Genomic DNA, 18,151 nt, shown 5'->3' on the forward strand with positions numbered 1-18,151 from the left:
GGCTTTCCAAGACCATGGGTGGCTTATGGGTTCCCTTAATACTCCTCAGTATATTTCACAGTATATTTCACCCTAAATCCCCTGTCTCCTTACTCATTGTTTCACTTTATGAAGCCTACTGAAAGACGTGTGCTAGAACTTGGTTTCAACAAACAACCTATATGGGCTACTTCTCCTTCAAGTTCCTTAGAAACAAACCAAAGAAATTCATTGCTCTGCACCCACTGGCTTTTAAAGACTAAGCTGTGCACACCAGGGAGCTCCCATTGCAGCATGGGGTCACTCTGCTTGCCCCAAGGAGAGGGCTGGGGTGAGGACCAGTTAATTCGGAGCTGGAGCAAACCCCATCATATCCGCCAAATGGATGCTTTCACCAGCACAGTCTGGGTGGCCACAGAAACTGCTCTGCAAGGCACAAAGCAGCCTGTGGCCTGCCACAGGGTGTCTGTTCTTGTTTTATGCACTATGGGGACTGGGTCTCTCATGCTTCTCATCATGCTAATAAAATGGCAGAGTAGCACAACATGGAGCACAGGCACCCTGGGTGCCTCTGCTTGTTCAGATCTATAAAGGCAGCCCTGAGCATGCATGACCTGCTTAGACCTGAAGATGCTGAGCACTTCCTGTCTCTGGTTTGTGCCACCCAGGTTGGAAAATATTTTCCCTGCCCTCTTCACTAAAAGCGCTGAGAGGGCAGGAATGATGAATCCATGATCTGCTGCTTCTTTTGGCTGCCATGTACTGTGGTAAGAGCATACTCATCCCATGAAGAAGCGTTAAACTTACCTCGCTGTGTAACAGGCAGTTGCCCTGCTTCCAGCCCTTAGGGTAGGGGAAGTTGGAACTTGCATCCACCCAGTAAAACACAAGCAGTGAAGCAGCTCCTCTGCTGTCCCGAGGGCACTCAAAGCCAATTTAAAATGAATGCAGCTGCTCCATTGCAGGAGGTGTGCAAGTAGGACAGCGGCAACTGGCCAACACATGAGGAATGTGTGCAAAGAAGAGCAACGAAACTGGTGAAGGGTCTGGAGAACAAGTCTTGTGCGGAGTGGCTGAGGGAACTGGGGCTGTTTAGTTGGGAGAAAAGGAAGTTGTGGGGAGACCTTATTGCTCTCTACAACTCCATCAGAGGAAAGGAGGTTGTAGCAAGGTGGTGGTCAGTCTCTTCTCCCAGGTAACTAGTGCTAGAACAAGAGGCAAAGGCCTCAAGTTGCCCCAAGGGAAGTCTAGATTGGGTATTAAGAAAAAGTTCTTTACTGAAAGAGTGGTTAAGCATTTGAACAGGCTGCCCAGGGAAGTGGTGGTGTTAAAAAAAAAACAAACATATGGAGGTGTTAAAAAAACAAAACCTCTGACGGTGTTAAAAAAAAAAAAAATGTAAACATGGCACTTTGAGACACGGTTTGGTGGGCATGGTGGTGTTGGGGTTGACAGTTGGTCTTGATGATCTTAGAGGTCTTTTCCAACCTTAATGAGTCTATGATTCTATAATGGTCTTTTCCAACCTAAGCGATTCTACACCTAAGGGTGCCCAAGTCCCCTTCCCTCCCTCCCCTCCCCAGGCAGTGCCCATCACCGCATCCCCATGCCTAAGCCCTTTGGTGGGGCTCTGCAGGCACCGCGCACCGGGTGCGGAACAACCTCCCGCCACGAAACTCCCCAGGACCCAGCGCTGTCCCGACCCAGAGCAGCTGCGGCATAGGCCCGGGCAGACGATGCGCGCGGGCGGCGGGAAGGTCCCTCAGCGCTGCCGGGAGGCGGGGGGCCGGGCGCGCTGATTGGCCGCGGGGCGGGGCGCGAGAGGGGGTAGGGCGGTGCTGCGGCGCTGCTGCAGCAGTTGGGCTGTGGCGCGGCGAGAAGAGGGGTGGCGGGTGAGCAACGGGGCGTGGGGCTGTCGGGAGCGAAGGGGTTGGCGGCGATCGGGAGGTCGAGGGCGGCGTGGCGGGTTGGGGAGGTGGCTCTGCACCGGCGGCTCTGCAGCCGTCATTGTAGCCCCGGTCCCAGTTGGCGGCGGGTGGGCGGGCTGGAGCGCACGTGGCCGCGGCGGAGGCTGCCATGGCTGCCTTGACCTTGGAAGGTGGGTCGGAGCGGGCTGCGGAGGCAGCCTCGGCGCCAACCGGAGCGAGGAGGTGGCTGCAGGCCCGGGCCGAGGGAGACGCGCCCTCGGTGGGCGGCCTATCGCCCGCCTCGCTTATCTGGCGGCGTGCAGCCGGGCCCAGCCCGCGATACAGGGGCCGCCCAGCCCCTCGCCGGAGGCTACTCCTATGCTCTTTTTTAATGCTTTCTTTATTTCTTTCTCCTCTTTGCTTTATTTTGGTGGGGTTAGGGGTTGTTTGCCGTCTCCGAGTCTGCTCGGCGGGAGGAGAGGATGGCTCTTCCCCGTGATGCGGAGTGACAGGCGGTTTGAGCCGTGTGGGGTTCGGCGTCACTGGTGCAAGAGGGATGGGCCCCTGCCTTCCAGGGCGGCTACAGATGCCCCTGGGAGCATCCCTGCCAGCTGCTGTGCCCGCAGGCCCTTTACGCAGCCCTGATGCTTCCCCTGAGTTAACGGGTCTGGCTTTAGGAGACTTCCATAAGCCTTCTCCGAGTGCCGTGTGGGAACCTGGACCTCAGATTGTCACTTGGAGAAGGCTTCTCAAAGCTGCTGGGGATTCATCTCCATGTACTCTTGCCCTAAGCAAAAGGTGGAACGACCGTTTGGCTAGTACCAACCTTTGATCTCCAGATAAAGCCTGCTTATATTGCAGAGCTCCCAGGTGTAAGGCTGACCTACATGCACCTGGCTACCAGTTCAAAGCCATTTCCTAGCAGTGCTGCTGGAGGGCATGTTCCAGTTGCATGCTCCCAATCCAAACACCTCTTTCAACCCAAGCTGTCTAGTCACTAACTTAAAAAGCTTTTTCAAACTTCTTGTCAGGAAGAAACGCTGAAGTTATATCCATTACATTTTACCTTTCAGATAAGTTTACTGTCTAGAGGAATCCAAACTATAAAAAGCCTTCTGGGAGGCTGTTCAAAACTGGAATTGCCTTAAAGAATATAGCCATCTAGAAGGGACTTTGCAGTTGTAAGTGTTTTGGTGGGTTTGGAGTTTGTGCTGCTATGCCTTGCAGCATTTTGCCACTTCTGACAACCAATCAGACCATTGCCTCCATCCCATCATCAAAACAGACCCCAGGAACCATAGATGTGTGGTATCTATTAGCACAGTTGAGCAAGTGTCTCTTACCTGTGCTCCCGGAGTGGAGGTGAGCCCACTACTAATAGGACCTGTGGCTGAACTTAGCTGGACTGTTCCTTATTTATGCACACACCACTTTCCCTGCACCCTAAATACCTGAAGCTCAATAGAAATAGAGGGAATATATGAAATTCTAGATTGCATTCAATGTTGATGTAGGTTCACTATCATTGTGGCTTTTGTAGAAGCAGTCAGGTAATGTCCATGGGCAAGTCTTGTGCTACTGGCAATGACTGGCTTGGATGTCATAGGTAGTAGCAGAGGAACAGCCTGACTTGACGTGCTGTGTTCTGAAATTGTAGGGCTTTGGACGAGTTGGTGAGCAATCCTCCAGAAGGCAATGGACCATGCCAGAGCAGCAATCTCTAACTGGGTAAGACACAGTCCCTGTGTGGCATTTGTCTCTTGATGGACTGATGATACTGGAGAATAGAAATTCAACAACATCTGTGACAGTACTGGAAAATATGATGAATCCCAAGCAGTGTTGGTGCTTGTGTGGGTTGTGAGCCAAGTGTCACTGTAGCTAGCTGCAGTGGGAGGAGGTGGCCTAAGTGGTTCAGTGCTGGTAGGGTTATCGTTAACTGTTATGATGTCTTGGGTCTCTCAGGAAACTGATAAGGGGGGTGGGGGGAGCAGGCTGGGGGTGGTGTGTGGGCCTTGAACAATGTTGCAGGAGGAAGTGCTGCTGAGGAAGCTGATTAAAGGCCTATCAAGACAATCAACATGTGTTCTATTATGTTACTCTAGGGGTGGGAATTCAACCATAAATCCAGCCTTTGAATTTGACCTGTGTGTTTAAACAAATGTGCAGGAGGAGGTAGCTCTGAGTTTGCTTGACCAAGCTTGCCAGTCCTGGAGAGCCTGAACTGTGAGATGACCCTACACTTAGGCTATGAATGTGATGCTTTGACCTCTGAACAAGTATGGAGGATATGTGGGTCTGAGGCATGTCCTCTGCAAAATGTGAGGGAAGCCAAGCTGTCAAGCAGCTGAGCAGGGAGGCTGCTAGGATGGATTGTGTGGTGTTGCCCTTTTCAAAATGTGAGCACACAGCCACTTCATTGCAGGTAGTGTGGGCCAGAATGCAGGCACTGCAGGTCTGAAATGACATTGACTTAGTTTGGACTAACCAAGCTGATGTCTAATCTCTTTAGCTCTAGCTGCTGACTTGTAGTTTGAGAGTGAGCAGAGAACTGTGGATGAGCTGCTGAGATTGTACCAGGGCTTGGGCACTTGGCACCAGCTGCTACTCCAGTACAGTGGAGAGGGGCTGCAGGACTGTTGCACCTGAAATTACCCTCTGGCCTTTTAGCAGGTCTTCTTCCTGTTCCCAGCACAACCGTGGCTGCAGGCAAGTTCAGCAGCTCTAATGGAAGCTGAGTGGTTCTGCTCAGCGCCTGGCTGTGCCTGAAATTGTGTTTAACTGTGGGTTCTGCATGGGCTGCTGTTCTGTGGGTGGTCAGACTCTGTGCTGCAGCTGTTTAGAGAACTGGGCTCCAGACTGGAAGCTGCTCTGCTTGGGCACTGATAAGCACCTGTCATACAGTTCCAGTTGCTGGTGGGTACAAAAGGTGTATCCTCAGCTTTCATCTTAGCTGAGGTAGAACGATTCCCATGGGTCATCTCTTTTCAGCCTAGCTGCTTTATAATACTCATTAGTAGTGTAATTTAAGAGTAGCCTGGGGCAGTTTAATACAAGATTATCTAGATGCTGGATGAGGGTATTCATGTCAAAGTGGATGTGGCTCAAAGGTTGTCTTCCCTCTCATTTGTCCTGATCAGAGTTCCCTTCTGTGTGAGTTGTGTGTGTATTCAGGTCAGATCAGTGCCCTCTTGATTAAGGCCAGAAGTTTCTACTTCAATCAGCCTTCAATGTGGGGTCACATGGGAAATGCTGAAGCCATTGACTGTGTCATATTTGTAACAGACTCCAGGCCAGATTCTGACCAGCACGGGGATTCTGAACGTGCATGGGGAAACAGGTGCTAAGTAGTCCCTGGAGACCCTGAGTCTGAGTGCAAAGCAGCCAGCTGACACAGTGACAGCCAAGCACTCAGGTTGCAGTGGAGCCGTTTCAGATGAACAAGCTGTCTTTGATTTAGAGCATAGGTGCAGCTGGCTGCAAGGACTGTAGGCTGGTGTAGGGAGCTTGGTATGGGGAACTCTTCCATCACATGGCTGCTTTTCAACACAGTTGAACGGCGAGTCGATGTCGTACACGCGCTTCAGCATTGCCCGGCAGACGGATGGGGACAACAGCCATGTGGAGATGAATCTGTCTGCTGATGATGAGGGAGGAGGGGAGATGGGGAGACCAGAGCACCCGCATGCCAGCATGCCTCCTCGATGGAGGAGTGGCAAGAACTTCTGCTTCCTAATCATCGCAGCTGTCCTGCTCCTTTTGATTGGTAAGGAAGGGTGAGAGGCAACTGCATGAAGTGGATTCTGGTATTAATCATATCTGAGGCCATTACCATTTGAATCTATATTGTTCCAGGAGACAAAGAGCCTGGATTCAGGCTGCAGCCTTTTGTCACTAACTCTTAAGTGTGTCTAGCTCCAGTCTGTGGTACAGAATTGACACAACAGTGTGTTTGCCAGTGGAACTGTGTCTTAGCTAAAAGGCAAGTGTACTGGTTTGCCCTCAACTCTTAATGCTTTTCCAAAGATGTGGATCAACAGATCAGTAAGGCCTCTGGTTCTTGTCTCGAAAGGTTTTTAAACACTGCCATGGACCTAAAGTAAGCATTCTCCTTTCCAAGCAGTACTGAAGGGACTCTGCCAAGCTCAAGATCAGATTTACAGTATACCTTAAAAGATGCCAGCTCAGGCAAAATGTCAGGCTGCATACTCCTGTCTGTCCTTGGGAATGCCAACTGGTCGAAAATGATGAGAGCAGAGAGGCATCTTAACCCTGAATCTGCTCTGAATGCGCTTTTGTGGTGTGGGGCTGGTTTAGTCACCTTTCTGCAGCACAAAGAAATACCTGTTCTGTCCATAGGTTTTCTGATCGGCTATTTGAGTTACCGTGGACGAATGCAGAAGGCTAGCAGGTGTCTGGATGGAAGTGGCAGGTGTGAGATGACCCCTACTGCTTCTTACTTAGCTGATGATGATGAAACTGAGGAAGAAGAAGTACCTGGACCACCTGTCTTCTACTGGCCTGACCTCAGAGACCTGTTGTCAAATAAGCTGTCATCCAAAAATCTTGAGGCCAACCTGAGGTAACAGTTCTGGAAAGCTTAAACTACAGCTCTGAGTGAGGCACAGCCTGTGAGCAGAACTTGAGCTCCTTTGGAGAACAAGGGCCATAAAGATAATGTGGGGTGACATGGTTAAGCACAGGCTTAAATGGCCCATCCAAGTTGCAGGCTGGTGCACTGCAGTGCAACCAGGTGCTGTAGCCTAAGCTGTACATCTGTTACCTGCAGGCGAAGAGAAAATAAGTACTCTTTTGAAGCTGGCGAGAGCGAAGATGGGCAAACTGCTCACGACATCCATGATCACTTTACCAGCTTCCTCATGGATGAAGTGTGGAATGATGAGCACTACATTAAGCTGCAGGTCAAAGGCGGGTATGTTACTAGAGATGCATATCTCTTCTTTACAGCATGAATACCTATAGTCTTGAGCAGACTTTCTGCTGAAAGCTGAAACCCTGTGTGTGAGCTTAGGAAGTAGAGAGTAAGCAAACTTGAATAAAAACTCAGCTGAAGGGCAGACTGCCTGTGTCTAAAGCTGCTAGCATTGAACAGTGTCTTGTCACCCAGACAGATGTCGCAGACCTGGCAGTGGCTCCTACAACAGCTCAGGATGGTGTCAACAGGCATTGTGTGGACTGACAGCTGATGTCTTATTTGCCCCTTTGTGTCAGGGGGAAAATGAATTTGCATAGCTCCTCAGGAAGGGACTAAGACTTGGAAGCAGAGATTCTTTCTGCTACTTGTCTTAGAATTTAGCCTTAGTTGGTGTGTCTGAACAACCCCAGGACATTCTTGCATGGAAGTACTGGGATTAGTCTGCCTCTCTCAGGCTCTGCATCAACTTCATCAGAATTGCTAGGACATGGCCTGAAATACAGGAGCTAGTTAAAACAAGGAGTTTATGTATGAAAGAACATAACACTGACTCTTTATATTTAACACTAGCAACAATGAAGTGTCTGTTCTGGAAGACGATAAAGAGGTGCATCTGGAGACTCCCGACGAGTATGTGGCCTACAGCAAGAGTGGCTCTGTTACTGTAAGTGAATCCAAGAAGATCCTGGAAATGTACTTCTACACTTAGCAGATGGCAGTGTCCAAAAGAAGTCCCTTCAAGATAAGGAGTGTAGAAAGCCCTCCCCAGTTAGCTGAGGAGAGTGGGGTGAGGAGTGGGCACACAGTTTTATGCAGGAAGCAGAAGTAACTTGTTTAAACCTCTCTGCTGGGATCCAGACAGGAACCTTGACAGAAGTGCTGCTCAAACAGGCATGTGATCAGATGATCAGACTTCACACTGCTGAGCTTGAGCTCCCTGCTGTAATGAGAGTCACTGTTAACTGTGACTCTAAAGTGTTTCAACTATCTTACTGACATAGGGCTGCTGCATTTATAACCAGTGTTTCTGTTTCAGGGCAAACCAATCTTTGTAAACTATGGACAGAAAGATGATTTTCGGAGGTTACAGAATCAGGATGTTTCACTGAATGGAGCTATAACCATCTTCAAAGCTGGGAAAATAACCCTTGCTGAGAAGGTAAGCAGTCTGTGCCCCAAAGCCTGGCCAGACTTGGCAGCAAGAAGCTATTCTTCCTTCTCTGAGGCACAGAGCTATGTCTTCATTCAAGTCTTCATACTTGTGTGTGTAGGTCTATCTCTGCAGGTCTAGTCTTGCTTGTTTGCACTAAGCCTGCACATGCAGGTCTGGACACCAAGACTGAAAAGAGCCAGTTGCCATCCATGGTGGCATTCTTATTGGCCTCTGGTAGTCTTGCTGGGGGAGCCATCTAGAGTGGTGGAGCTGGGAGGCAGAGGGAGGCAAGTTGGGGGCTACTGGCTACAGAGCTGGCTGGTATTGCAAGAGCAGCAATAGGGCTGCTGGAAGCAGAACAGCCTTAATTCCAGAGCACCTCTTGCTGTTGCAGCCAGATGCTTTGAAAGCTTGCCTGCAGTGTCTCACTTGGGTCTTGCTGAGTGTTCACTTGGACCAAATGAAGGTGCTGGCACTGCATAGCTAGTGAGCTACCTTACATATTGCTGTTACATTCCCTCTGTATTGAGTAGACCTGAATGGCCAATTGGCTTAAAGGAGGTCCAAGTACTATACACAAGCCTGTTATAGATCTGACCCAGAGCTGCCCCTCAGATGAGTGCTCCTGGGGAGGCTGGGTCATAGGACTTTTTTCAGTCATCCTCTGCTTGTCTGTCAGGCACAGGCAGAGCTGAAAAGTGCTTCTGCAAGGGGTGCTCGCTAGTTCTGCTGTCCTCTTCCCACTGCTGCCTAGCCTTGCAGGAGCGTTTGTACTAGTAGCATATCAGAAGCAGCTGGATTGAAGGTGTATTCATCAGGGACCTGACTAGGCCACGCTGCTGCCATTTTCCATGTGCAGATGACCCTCCAGTGGCTGCTTATCTTGTCTTGAGACTAACCTAATCTTGGGAAAACAGATGGAGTGTAATCAAAATTAAATAACATCTTTCTTCTAAGCTGCTTTGGGGAACAACTATGGGCTGAAGGAATCATAAGAGTGAGGTACTAACTGTGGAGTGTCCTAACTGTTCTGAAAGGTGTTAAATTCTCTGCCTGGAGCAGCACTAACTTGCTGGTATTCAGCTTCCTTGAGTATCTATCACTGTCAGGTAGCTCTTAAAATCTGTTGTGGAGTTGGCTGTTGAAGAGTACCACCTTCCACACCATTACTCCATGTACTTGCCTTAACTCCCCTTACTTGCACTACAAATGCACAGTTGATGTTCTCTTTGCTCCAGGTTGCAAATGCCAAAGAGGCTGGAGCAGTTGGTGCCTTGATGTACCTGGATCGCTATGATTACAAGAAGGAAGATGAGCTTGTCCCCTTTGGACATGTGAGTATGCAGCTGGCCCTGGTTGTTGCTTTTGTGAACCTTTCTCACTGCAGACTTCAGCAGTGCTTCATGTTCTTGTGTAGATGAAAGCTGTTGGACTTTTCTGAGACTTGAGGACTCCTCTTGCTATTCACAGGCTCACCTGGGAACTGGAGACCCTTTCACCCCAGGCTTTCCTGCTTTCAACCACACCCAGTTCCCACCAGTGGAGTCTTCTGGACTACCTAACATTGTTGTTCAAACCATCTCTAGCAGTGCAGTAGGCCAGCTGTTCAGGTAACTGCTGCTTCTGGCTTCAGGCTAGGCTGCTGTGGCTGTCTTGCAAGGAACGTTTTTGAGGTGCTGTGAGCACAGGGAGCTCTCTGCTGGTCTCTGCTGTGTATCGCAGGAAACGCTTTCTGAAACTGACTGGAGAAATGGTGCTTGTATCCATGTTGTGTCTCTCCAAGACTGAAAAATCTAATCCTGTGTTCTGCTTGGCCTCTACACCCCACCTTAGTGGTAGAAGACTGCAAGCTGTTTTCTGAGCAGGCCCTGAACAAGGCTGCACCTGCACTTGCTTCTTTCGCAGGATAGTTAAATGAGGTCAGAGCTGAATAATGAGTTCAAAGGATCTCTCTTTTTCCCCTTAGGAAAATGGATGGACAGGAATGCTTTCAGGAGTGGAAAAGTGAGGTCGTGGGATGTAAGGTGATGTCAAAAAGCAACATCACAGTGAAACTGACCGTGAACAACGTTATGGTGGACAGGAAGATTCTCAACATCTTTGGTGCTATCAAGGGATTTGAAGAACCAGGTAACAGCCAGCTGCCTTGTGGCTCAGCCTTGAGGGGAACCGTTCCTCTTCTGTGATCATCAGAACATAACAGCTGCTCCCAGACAGAGACAACCACTTCTTGAGCAGAACCAAGACCCTTCTCAAAGGGGCAAGGGAAAGGCTGAACTGTGCTGCCAGGGAAAGCCTAAATGAAAGCAAGCAGTGTATCAGATCCAAGATTCAGACTCTGTACTGTGTTCCTAGTACAGAAGCTCAAATCTGCTTTGCTCATGCAAACCCAAAGCTTGCAGCTCAAACCTTGATGTCTCCTTTATAGATCGCTATGTTGTGATCGGAGCCCAGAGAGACTCCTGGGGCCCAGGAGCGGCCAAGGCTGGCGTTGGAACTGCCATACTGTTGGAACTTGCCCGTGTGATCTCAGACATGGTGAAAAAAGGTTAGTATATCTTTACAGAAGCATGGAGGTAGGAGGTGATGCAGGTTTAGCTCTGTTAACATTGGAGAGAGCCCAGTTGTGGAGTAATCCTTTGGTAAGACATAAGGGATCTGACAAAGCTTCCTGGGAAACTGTTACTTCTCTGCTGTGAGCACTTGTTTCCAAGGCACAGCCTGCTTGTATCTGGTATGGCTTGAATGCAAGAATGTCCTTGCAAATCTCAAAGTTGAGCTGTCTGTTGGACAGTCAGGCTTGGAAGTGGGGAAACACTGATATGGCTGACCAGCTGGGGCAGCAGGAGCTTCATGGTGGCCCTTTGTGTGAGTGCTCATCTCCAGGGTTAATTGTAGACTTGGACAACTAAACAGAATAGAGAGGAAATGCAGACAACATGGTTTTCCTAAATAGGTCAGCATGAAAGGGTAGGGTACAGTGTCTATGCAGCCACCAGTGTGCACGTTTTTCTGCAGCATCTAGATTGCTTCAGCTCTGTCTGAGAAGCAGGCAATTCATCATTGCAAGCCCTCAGTGCTAATGTACATCTCCATGGGGGAAGGGCAGACCTCTCAGTCTCTGTCTTTGCAGATGGCTACAAACCAAGGCGCAGCATCATCTTTGCTAGCTGGAGTGCAGGAGACTTCGGAGCTGTGGGTGCTACTGAATGGCTGGAGGTATTGATAGACTTCTGTGTGATGAGTGCACAGTTAAGATTTCCTGTGGATTAAACATCCTGATGGTGTACTGCTACTGCTCATCTTTAAAATGCTTGTTTTGTTCTAGGGGTACTCTGCCATACTACATGCCAAAGCCTTCACTTACATTAACTTGGATACTGCAGTCCTAGGTAACTTGCTGCTCTAAAGTTTCTTGAAACTGAATGGGACCAGAACAGCTTGACAAACACCCCTTAACCTCCAGAAACAGGGGCTGTGCCAGACAATGCTGCTGGATATTTGTTTGAGGACTGGTATGGCTCCAGTTATTCTCTTGTTGTCTTTGAAGCTGGGAGGTTGCTGGAGCTTGAGCCAGGAGGCAGCAGCTCTGTTATGTTCCAGCAGACTGTCTGAAGATCCTTTATCAAGGAGTTGTAGATCAGCTGTTCCTCAGGACAGAACTAAGCAGCTCTGGCAGTAGTTGTGCCATCATCTGAAACACCCTTTGTTTTTTGTAGGCTTCAACCACATGAAGATTTCTGCTAGCCCGTTGCTGTACACATTACTGGAGAGAACAATGAAAGGGGTGAGTTTGAAGGGTCTTGGGCTAATCAGAGTGGCTGGTTTGAAGGAGGAACTGAAAATAGCCAAAGATGTGCTTGGGTCACTTTCCCCACCTTACATCTTCTGAGGAGAAAGCCCCAGTTAGGAAAATCATAGAAAGGGTTGAGATACTCCTGTGTGAAGTCTGTTGTGCTCTGGGAATTTCAGTTCATGCATCAAAATCTAAAATCAGCAAATGCCACAGTTCAGTGGGAGGTGAGTGCCTGTCCTGCGTGAACCATGGCTGTGTGGAGAAAGGTCAGGAGAGCACACCTGACTGCCATCTGCACAGCAGTGCAAGCTCCAGGATGGACGTGGGAGCCTAAGCAGAGGTCAGATCAGTGCAGTGACACTTATCTCTGTGCAGGTGAAGGACCCAATGGAGGATTCAAGAAGCCTGTTTGACAAAGTTGGCTCTGACTGGGTAAAAACAGTGTAAGTATTGCCATCCTACTCTTTGGGAAAGAGAGTTTGTCTGTAGAAGAACAAACTGAATGCTTCTGCTGTTTGTTATACTGTTTTCTGGGGTGGGCTCTGCCTGCTGCAGTGGGATCAGGCAAGCATGAACACTATAGCACCAGCTGTGCTTAGTGCTGCTCCAAGCATCCCAGGCACTGTTCTATAGCACAAGAACAGTCTTCGACAAAGTTCAAGTGCTGGAAATGGATGAGCAGCCTTGATGAGTGCTTGGCTGGGACTCCTTGCCAAAACCAGTCTTGTCTAGATAGGGGAGACCACTTGGCTCAGTTTCATCTCTAGGGATTGCAGCTGTTCTCCTGGGATGTCCAAAGCAATTGGTATTTATTGTCTTTTGCAGTGTTCCCCTTGGTCTGGACAACGCAGCATTCCCTTTCCTGACGTACTCTGGAATCCCAGTAGTTTCCTTTGGTTTCCGCAATGTAAGTATTGTCTGCCTGCCTGGTGTGCTAATTCCATGGGAAGTTCTGTAAGAATATCTGCTTTCCAGGATGACAGAGCAAAAGGGGGTGTCCCAAGTTCATTGTCCATGCAAGAGCCCCTTTGAGGGAGGGGATGTAGCTTCTAGACCTGGTGGCTGTGGGCAGTACTTGCTGGGAAGACTGCTTGGGGAGCATGGGTACTCTACAGTCTCTGTTCCAAAGTCCTGAACAGTTCTTGGGAGAGGGGACTCTTGCTCTTCTGGAGGTTCAAATGTGAATGATTCAGGAGCTAAAAGCATTAAAAGAAGTGTCAAGCTGTTATTGCTTCAGTGACTGTACCACAGCCTGCTGGTCAGCAGGCAGAGCGCGTTGGGGAAGCAGCACCATTGGCTAGAGCAAGTACTAACTCAGACTGTTCAAGGCTGCTGCTGCAGCTTGGGGCTGGCAAAACTAGTACCAGCCTAACAGCTTGCTCTGTTACTGCAGGTGTGCAGCAGGGGCTGTTCTGACAACATCTTCCTCAGCTTATGAATGCTTGGATTTTATTACTGTCAGACTTGTTCCTTAAAAATCTTTGAGTTATCCTGCCAGGAAAGGTTGGAGGGTGCTGCCAGCACATGCCAGACTGGGTGCTAGGTTTTGCCTGCCTGCACTTCTGCAGGGAGCACAGATGGTGGAAAAGGTCTGCATGTCTTTGGGTCTAACAAGCTAACAGAGCATCCTACTGATTGCTGGGGAATGAGGGACAAGATGCAGGAGCTCCTTTCACTTCCCCTGTGTGTTGGAGTTTTGCTGCTCAAGTCTCCCTACTAGCAGCACAGAGAGGTGGCATGTAGCAAGCAAGCTAATGGGAGGTGCAAAATCCTAGCTGGGTAAGCATTCTTGCTTAATTTCAGTGCTTTCTTTTTTTGCAGAAAGATGAGGAGTATTCCTTCTTGGACACTACTCAGGACACTGTGGAGAACCTGAAGAGGATCAACAATTTGTATGGGCTTATGCGTGCAGCTGCAGAAGTTGCTGGACAAATAGCACTCAGACTGACCCATGATCATGAGCTCTTCCTGGATTTTGAGAGATACAATGAAGAATTGCTAGCATTCCAGAGGAAGGTTTTGCCCTATGATGAGAAAGTGAAGGTAAGAAAGGCTCCAAGTGCACCAAATTCCTGTAGGCTGTTATGGGGCCATGTGCTCTGCTGCTATTGGACACAACAGGGTGGACATCTTCCTCCTCTGCATGTGACAATGCAGCAAGATGTGAGCAGAATCAATGTTCTTTATAGAGCAGTGCAGGCAGAGCAGCTGTGGCAGACAGATTTAGCTAATCTGGCTGTGGTGAGCTCTTGAGGAAATGGATGTGGATGGTTTCTCATCTGGTTATCATGCACAGCAGCTTTGCATCTCATTTACACCTCTGCTGAAAGTTTACAAGAAATTCTGGGTGGGCAGAGACGTAACTGAGCTCGGTGACCTCAGAGGAGCCTGCCAGGAACTTGCTCTGCTACTTGGTTAAACTGGCAAAAAACACCAACACTTTCTCTTGCTAAGAGAGCAGCAAAAGAAGAAAATCAGGTTTGCTAACAGCTCCTCCCTCACAGGCACTGGGTCTGACCTTGAACTGGCTGTTTTATGCCCGTGGTGACTTCCAGCGAGCTACAGATGCACTGAGAAGAGACATTGCAAGCAGTGACAGGGAAAACAGGATCATCCGCAGAGCCCTGAATGACAGGATCATGAAGGTAGGTATCCACAGGTGTTTTTTCTTTCCTTGTGAAGAAAGAGACTGTTGGGCCACTTCCTTAGTAGCCACAGGCACTGTGGAGGCCAATATCTCCCATTTGTTTAGTGTCAGCACAACTGACCTCTGCACTTGCTATTGGGAGAGGGTTTGGCCCTCTCAGAGCTGGTGCAGGAAAGGGCTGGGTGGAGATCAGAGGTTGGGAGCTCCTGATGGAGCAGATTTGAAAGGAAAGAGGAGGTAAGAGTATAACCTGAAATTTGCACCTCTACACCAGGTGGAGTATGACTTCCTCTCCCCGTACCTCTCACCCAAAGACGTTCCCTTTCGCCACATCTTCTTTGGCAAAGGCTCCCACACCCTGCAGAGTCTACTGGAGAGCCTGCAGGTGCTGGAATCCAGCAAGGGCAACGTGGATGTGAACATGCTGAAAGAGCAGCTGGCCCTAGTGACCTGGACCATTAAAGGGGCTGCCAATGCCTTAGCAGGTGATATCTGGAATACAGACAATGAATTCTAGACATGACAAACTCCTGGTTAAGGTACAGGATTAGGGAAACCCACTCCCTAACATGAGATTTTTCTGTAGATTTTCTGGCAACAATTCCTTTTTGACCAAAGTTGAGCATAAAATTTAAATCTCACCTTGAAAAATTCACAGAAGGCAATTTTAAAGCAGGTACTATGATTACCAAAAAATGTCCTCTGACCAGGCTCCCCTCTGCCCACAGTCCAAATCAGTTGTGTGCAGCTGTTTGTGGGGTTTGCTCTCCAGTCTACTTGAGAACTAACAACTTGGGTGACTCCTGAACCGGTACCTTGAGTGGGGAGGTACCTCCATCTGTTTAAAATTTTAATTGTTGCCCCCCTAAATCTAGTGACAAAACAGGGAGTACATCCCTCTTTAATGCTTCTAATGAGGATCCCTTCTCTGGCAGGGAACTGCAGAGACCAACCTGTAGTTCAAAAGTAAAACAACCTAGTGATAGCCCACAAGTGCTGGATTATCAGCAAGCTCTGAAGTGCCCAGCATGCCTTCACTCAACAGCAGGGTCCCAGCAATATATTGGAGGCTTCCTTCTGCCAAGGCAGGTCTCAATACCCAGGGAAAATGACCCAAAGACTATCTGATACCCCTCTTTGCATCCTTAAATGGCACCTCAGTGAGTCGGGTGGCATTGAGAAATTGCTCTAGGCCGGCACTTCAGACCTTGCTGCTCTGGGGCCTTCTGTGAAATCTGAGTCTCTTGCTGGCCAAACCCTATTTGACTGATGCCATTTTGCAGGATGGCTCTTGTTTGGCACTGAGATATTTATTTATTTGTTTATTTATCAGTGACAGGGTTCACTATAAATGGTGGTTTTTTTTATAGAAGATAATTATCGGAAGCAGTGCCTTCCATAATTATGACAGTTATACTGTCGTTTTTGAATAAAGCAGCATCTGCTATTACAATCAAACATGATACTGGAACTTGCATTTAAAATAATCTAAACAGGCCCCTCCAAAATAACAAACAAAAAAACCCAAACAAAAAGAAAAAAAAAAACCCTAACAATTAAGCTTTCTGTGGCAAAAGCACCCCTCTGGAAGAAACTTGAAAGTGTAAACTTGGTAGCAAGTCTCTGGGTTGCTCTCAAAAGTGATCTTTCAAATGCTGAAAACCTGGGTGAAAACTCAGATACTAGAAATTCGGCTTCTCTGTGGTGTTCATGCCCCTCTGTGGGCTTTGGACCCTCTCTCTGCCATCTTTCTGGATGCTCTGTGCTTGAGGAGCACAGCTTTCTCCTTGGTCCTGGTGGAGGAGCTTGCTGTGTGGCTCCACCTGGACAACACACAACAAACTTCTCATACCCTCAGATTAGGCATTGGCCCAATTTTTAAATGGCAGCTTTCTGCAAACTTCCAGTACCTTATGTATCATGAAACCTAACTGACATTATCGGGGGCAGTGTCTTCCATAATGTGTAAAGAACAAGGTAGTTTTTGCCTACCACGGTGTTATATCGGAGGCAGTGACCTCCATATGTTGCACTATGGGTGTACGTAATTATCGGGGACAGTGTTTCCCATAATTGTTCTATGCTTACCATGCAATGTCATCTGTGAAGCTTGATGGTTAGTATCTAACATGGATCAATTTCCTGCAGTCCTATTTTTTTCCACTCTCCTGCAGTGATGCAGATACAAACTTCAGTCTGTTATTATGTACTCCCTAGACTCTACCTTTCTCTGTAGGCTGAATTGTTTCAAATGGCTGTGCTGTCTTGAGTGGCTTCCTGCCTCCAGTCATGGGACTGGTGCTTGAATGTGTAGTGGAAACTAGGCTAGTTAGACTGTGTGCTCTGTGATTTAGTAAACTTACTTCAAATCCGTTACAAAGACTTGGGGAATTAAAGGTGAATGTAGGGGCTGGCTGTCTGGAGGGCACGGGTCATAGCTCTGGATGGCTCTGTGTGCTTAGGCTGGCTGGCCTTGGCACTGGGCTGATGCAGGGGTGTGTGCATGGGAAGCTGCCTGCTCCCCGCCTCTCATTGGAAGCTCCAGTCTTGCCTCATGGGTGTTGTGTGGAGAGGGGGAAAGTGGTGGCACCTTTTTCATGGTGCCCCTCTGTTCCCTGCCCTGAAGCTGAGTACTGCTGCTCTATGAGATCTGCTGAACTGAGACGCTTGTCCTCAAAAAGCAGCTGGCTAGTGCCAGCTCTGTACTCTGCAGTTTGATGGGGCAATTAAACCTGAACTGAGTGATCCACAGCTCTTGAGGGAAATAATGTTGTTCAGAGGGAGCAGAGATCATGGCCTCCATAAGCAAGAGGTGAGGACAAGTCCCCAGTCCAGTTACTGAGCTCAGTGCTCACTGACTTAAAGGGTTGGATTTTCTTTCATCTCTCCTGAAGCTCGGTGCCCAGCCTTGTGCAACTCCTTGCTCTTCCTAAACTACCCCACTGTTCAAGGCCTGTGTACAGCTCTGTGTTACTGCTTCTTGGTGACACTTCTCTGGATGGCATTTAAGAGGTGCTGTCTGGGAGTCCTCACTGAAGTGTTTGCATGCATCTTGATGTCAGATCACACGCTTTGTAGCCAGCAGAGAAAGACAAAGCCTGTCTGCTGGCTTGGCAGCACATGTGTCTCTACTTGGATGTTGGGATGCCTTGCACAGTGCTGGCATCTGATGGGTGTGGGGTGCTAAACTCTTTCTGGGTTACCTGCTCTCTGCTTGAATAAAGTTTTAAAGCTTGAATACTCAGTGCCTCTCATGAATTCTTACAAAGCTGTGCTGCTGCGGGGGGCCAGGGGTGAGCTTGGACCTCTGGAGGGAGGCTGCTCTCCTGCCCCATCAGGGCTGCTACCTGGGAGCTCCACTATCACCTTGGTGTGCAGCAACAACCCCATACTTCACCATGTTCCTTCTCTTGAGTCTCTTCTCACTGCATGCACCTGGGATGTGGACTGCCAATGAGGTGAAGGAGCAATAGATGCAAGCCCTGTGGCCATTCCTCTCCTTTCATGGACAGGTCCTCTCTGCTGATTCTCAGTCATTGCTTTGACCCTAAAGAGCCTGCAGTGTTGATGTGGATGTCAAAAGGAGGATGGAATACCTTCCTTCACCCAGCTGTGGCTTTGCAGCTCTCAGCTGGTGAGAAAGTAGCTGGCTGGGCAGGACTTTGGGTAGCTATTTGTGTCCTAGGAAGCCAGAACAGCCCCTTCTTCATCCTTACCCCTCAGCAGCCCCTGG

At 48.8% G+C, this 18,151-nt stretch overlaps 1 protein-coding gene across 1 annotated transcript; it reads left to right on the forward strand.

Moving 5' to 3' along the window:
- Positions 1-1,844: 1,844 nt before the first annotated feature.
- On the forward strand, positions 1,845-17,650 carry TFRC (transferrin receptor). Its single transcript, XM_054386321.1, has 19 exons — positions 1,845-1,871; positions 3,544-3,614; positions 5,439-5,652; positions 6,246-6,468; positions 6,676-6,819; positions 7,393-7,486; positions 7,859-7,981; positions 9,214-9,309; positions 9,446-9,585; positions 9,942-10,105; positions 10,404-10,523; positions 11,109-11,194; positions 11,304-11,367; positions 11,695-11,762; positions 12,147-12,214; positions 12,597-12,678; positions 13,593-13,814; positions 14,276-14,416; positions 14,693-17,650. The coding sequence occupies exons 2-19, from the start codon at positions 3,582-3,584 to the stop codon at positions 14,933-14,935; spliced, it is 2,325 nt and encodes a 774-aa protein (XP_054242296.1). The 5' UTR covers positions 1,845-1,871; positions 3,544-3,581; the 3' UTR covers positions 14,936-17,650.
- The last annotated feature ends 501 nt before the right edge of the window (positions 17,651-18,151 follow it).

Source organism: Indicator indicator, chromosome 13 (genome assembly GCF_027791375.1).
Source record: "Indicator indicator isolate 239-I01 chromosome 13, UM_Iind_1.1, whole genome shotgun sequence".
Lineage (NCBI taxonomy): Eukaryota > Metazoa > Chordata > Aves > Piciformes > Indicatoridae > Indicator > Indicator indicator.

Coding starts and splice junctions, on each gene's coding strand:
- TFRC (XM_054386321.1), top strand. CDS start 3,582: ATGGACCATGCCAGAGCAGCAATCTCTAACTGG. Junction 5,653..6,245: donor TGTCCTGCTCCTTTTGATTG/GTAAGGAAGGGT, acceptor TTCTGTCCATAG/GTTTTCTGATCGGCTATTTG. Junction 10,106..10,403: donor CAAGGGATTTGAAGAACCAG/GTAACAGCCAGC, acceptor TCTCCTTTATAG/ATCGCTATGTTGTGATCGGA.